The sequence below is a fragment of the Benincasa hispida genome, chromosome 9, assembly GCF_027475165.1.
Source record: "Benincasa hispida cultivar pf3 chromosome 9, pf3_genome.v1.1, whole genome shotgun sequence".
NCBI classification, from domain to species: Eukaryota; Viridiplantae; Streptophyta; class Magnoliopsida; order Cucurbitales; family Cucurbitaceae; genus Benincasa; species Benincasa hispida.
In genome coordinates this window covers 38,363,602-38,366,911 of record NC_143486.1, presented here as the reverse complement: position 1 = coordinate 38,366,911, position 3,310 = coordinate 38,363,602, and the positions used below count along the sequence as shown (strand labels likewise).

Here is a 3,310-nt window from a genome sequence, read left to right as displayed (position 1 = left end):
GTGTAATTGTTCTTGATTTGGTAGAAAATTCAAAGACTAATACTCATTTTTTTCCACTAAATATAATATTGCTTTTGATAATCTCTCTTATCTGAAAATTATTAATCTACTCCCAAATGCTAATGTTAAACCCATGATATTTGAATTGAGAGTGAAAAACATATGCTCAATGAATTAATTAAACTGCCTAAAATTTTGAAAAAGATTTTTTACATTCTTTAATCTATTGATATAATTTTTTTTTGGACAATCTGTGATCAAAGGGATCAAACCTCAAACGTTGGAGTTAATAGTTTAAGTTTATGTCAATCGTATTAGGCTTATAATCAAATATTCTCAATTCAATGAATTTCATTCATGATAAGTTAATAAACTCTGTGTATTTAATGGAATGTTATCATTTGCAAATTGAAAAGGAAAGTTAAATTATGCATAACACAAAATTAGGTAAAAGATTAATTCTTTTAAAAAATTAAAACCATACCATTACATTTCATCCATTTTTTCCATTTCTTGCCAGTGCTATAATACATATTTTTTCACACATATATTCATGTCCAGAATCAATTACAACAGAGAGATAGATAAACAAAAGTTTTGTTAATAAGAAAATGATGATGAGAAATGTGGTTGTTTTATGGCTCATGACGGCAGCTGCCGTCGGCGCTGAGGATTCGAAGGTGGTGATAGCTCCGCTACCGCCGTCGAGGTATTACATTCACATTGTAAACAGGCTAAGCTACCTTGGGATGCTTGCACACTGCCAGTCGAAGGACGATGATTTGGGATATCGCCATATGCTTAAGAATGGAGATGAATTCCAATGGAACTTTAGGGAGAATTTTTGGAGAACAACCTTGTTTTGGTGCTGTGTGGAGAGGCCAGATGCGTATGTCTCTTTTGAAGTATTTTGGCCTGAGAGAAGACACAGATGGCTCCGTGATAGGTGTGGGTCTCAAGGAACGTGTGTTTGGATCGCTAAAGATGATGGAATTTACTTGAGAAATATGGGTACTAATACTGATGAGTTTGTTCACAAATGGATCTTTAAGCGTTGTTGTTGAATTATTGATGCATATCAGTATGTGCAACAATATGAGAGATTATACACATTGATTTGAAGTTTGATTTAATAAAGAAACTGAAATTGTTGCCGAGGTATTAGCTAGGACAACCTCGTTTTAACCTCCTGTTCAACATCTCAAAACCAAATTCTTTTTCTTCTTGTATAGTTTTAGTTTTTTGTTTTCTAAAATTTAACATTCAGAATAAAATAATTAGTGTGAAAGATGTTATATGAATAATAAATTTTCAAAATTATATCATTTTTAAAGTAAAACTAGGAAACCAAGGGGCCGTTTGTGAGTTTTCTGTTTTTTCAACTTTAGAAACGTTTTTACAATCGTGGAGTTTCGAAAACGAAAAAAATGGTTTTCTAAAAACGTGTTTTTTGTTTATAAGAATTACGGATTCGAATTGCTGGATGGTAAAAAATTTTCTATTTTTTTGTTTGTTGGGATTTTTTTTTTTAATTACTTATAAATATATTTTTTTAATGAATGCTTTGTGGTATGGTGATTAGCTATAAAGTCGAATATTTTTTAGGGTGTGGTTTAATATTTTTTTTCTTAAACACTTTTTTTTTTTAGTTTTTTTTTTTTTATATAATTGAGAGTAAAGGATTCAAATCATGCATCTTGTGATTTCTAATACACTCGGATGTTATATTAGATTTGGCCTCTCTTTTTCAATTTTTATATGAAATGGAAGGCAAAATAGTATTCAAAATATTTTCTTGTTAAGAATTCATTTCAACATCGATTCTCATTTTTTTATTTTAACAATAATATTTTAAATACTATTTTTTCCAAGTTATTCCAAAATTCAAAGTTGTTGGAAAATATGAGATTATTATTATTATTATTTATTATTAGTATTATTATTGTTATTATTATTATTATTATTATTATTCAGAAAATCACAACTATCCATAAAATTGTGTGTATTTTTTTGGAAAAAATACCATTTTGGTCCTGAATTGTCCTCAATTTTTGAAATAGACCTTTTCAGGCCCTAAATTTTGATAAATATGTTTAAATCGGTCCCTAGGGTTTACTTTTCTCTCTGTTATACGTAACATCCAATTTTTTTAATTATTTTTAATGCTGACATGGAAGTTAAAAAGTTAATAAATAATTTTAAAAAAATTCTTTAAATCCATAATGACATGGAAGTTAAAAAGTTAAAAAATTATTTTTAATGTTGACATGAAATTAAATTTAAGATATAAAATAATATATTTTTTACTTTTCATAAAATCCTTCTTATAATTAATATAGAAACTACAAACCACTAAAAAAATTCATAATGAATAGGCTCATCAACTCTCACAATTTTAATTGACTGAATTTCAAATTTATTAATATTTTATCTTTTTATTCACGATTCCTTTCAAATTTCTTTCAAAATCTCGTATATAATTACCTCAAAACTCTCATAAGCTTTGGGAGAGTAGAAAACCTTTCATATTTCATTTTGTTCCCTTAAAAACTAAAACTCTTCCACTTCTCCTCATAAATATATTAGGTATGATAGATTAGATTTATTTTAAGTTGAATTCTCTCTTTCTAAATATCTCCATCTATCATATTTTCATTGATATTCTGTGTGGCCCCATGAGCCCAAGTTTAATTATAAATTGATAGAGCAGAAATCATTTCCTCAACTCAATCCAACTACTTCAAAATTTCAAGTTTTTTTCGTTCAAATTATTTTACCTTTTTTTAAAAAGAATTATTTCATATTATTTATTGTTCAATACCTTAACATCTAAGATTTGTTTATGTTTTCATACATATAATATCAATATGTTTACTAGAAAATATGAAACTGGATATGAGAAACTCGAGAAAAAAAAAGAAGTAGAAAAATTGATTGAATCTAAAAAAAATGCTCTCCATAAATTTATTATTGAAATTAAAAGGAATAAAACTGATGAAATAATAGAAGAAATGATAGATATAGACAAATCGAAAGATGAAACAAAAATAGTAGATAATTATATGGTTGAAAATGAAGCATGTAATAAAATAAACTTAAATGGAAAAAAAAATAAAAAACTAGAGAGCGAGGAGGAAAATGAAAAAAGAGAAAATAATGATGATATTAGTAATGATAATGAGACATGTATGGTGCATTCTGAATATAATATATATGATCTAGAAAGATGAGAAAAAATTGATTCTGAATTAATTGACTTATTGTTAGAAAATGGACTCATTATAGAAAGTCATTTAATTTTTCCAAAAGA

The 3,310-nt window shown here is 26.7% G+C and overlaps 1 protein-coding gene across 1 annotated transcript; it reads left to right on the top strand.

The window, feature by feature from the left end:
- Positions 1 to 644: 644 nt before the first annotated feature.
- Positions 645 to 1,064, top strand: LOC120084694 (S-protein homolog 1-like). Its single transcript, XM_039040504.1, has one exon. The coding sequence runs from the start codon at positions 645 to 647 to the stop codon at positions 1,062 to 1,064; it is 420 nt and encodes a 139-aa protein (XP_038896432.1).
- The last annotated feature ends 2,246 nt before the right edge of the window (positions 1,065 to 3,310 follow it).

Excerpts from the sequence above, each read along its gene's own strand:
- LOC120084694 (XM_039040504.1), top strand. The coding sequence starts at position 645 with ATGACGGCAGCTGCCGTCGGCGCTGAGGATTCGAAGGTGGTGATAGCT.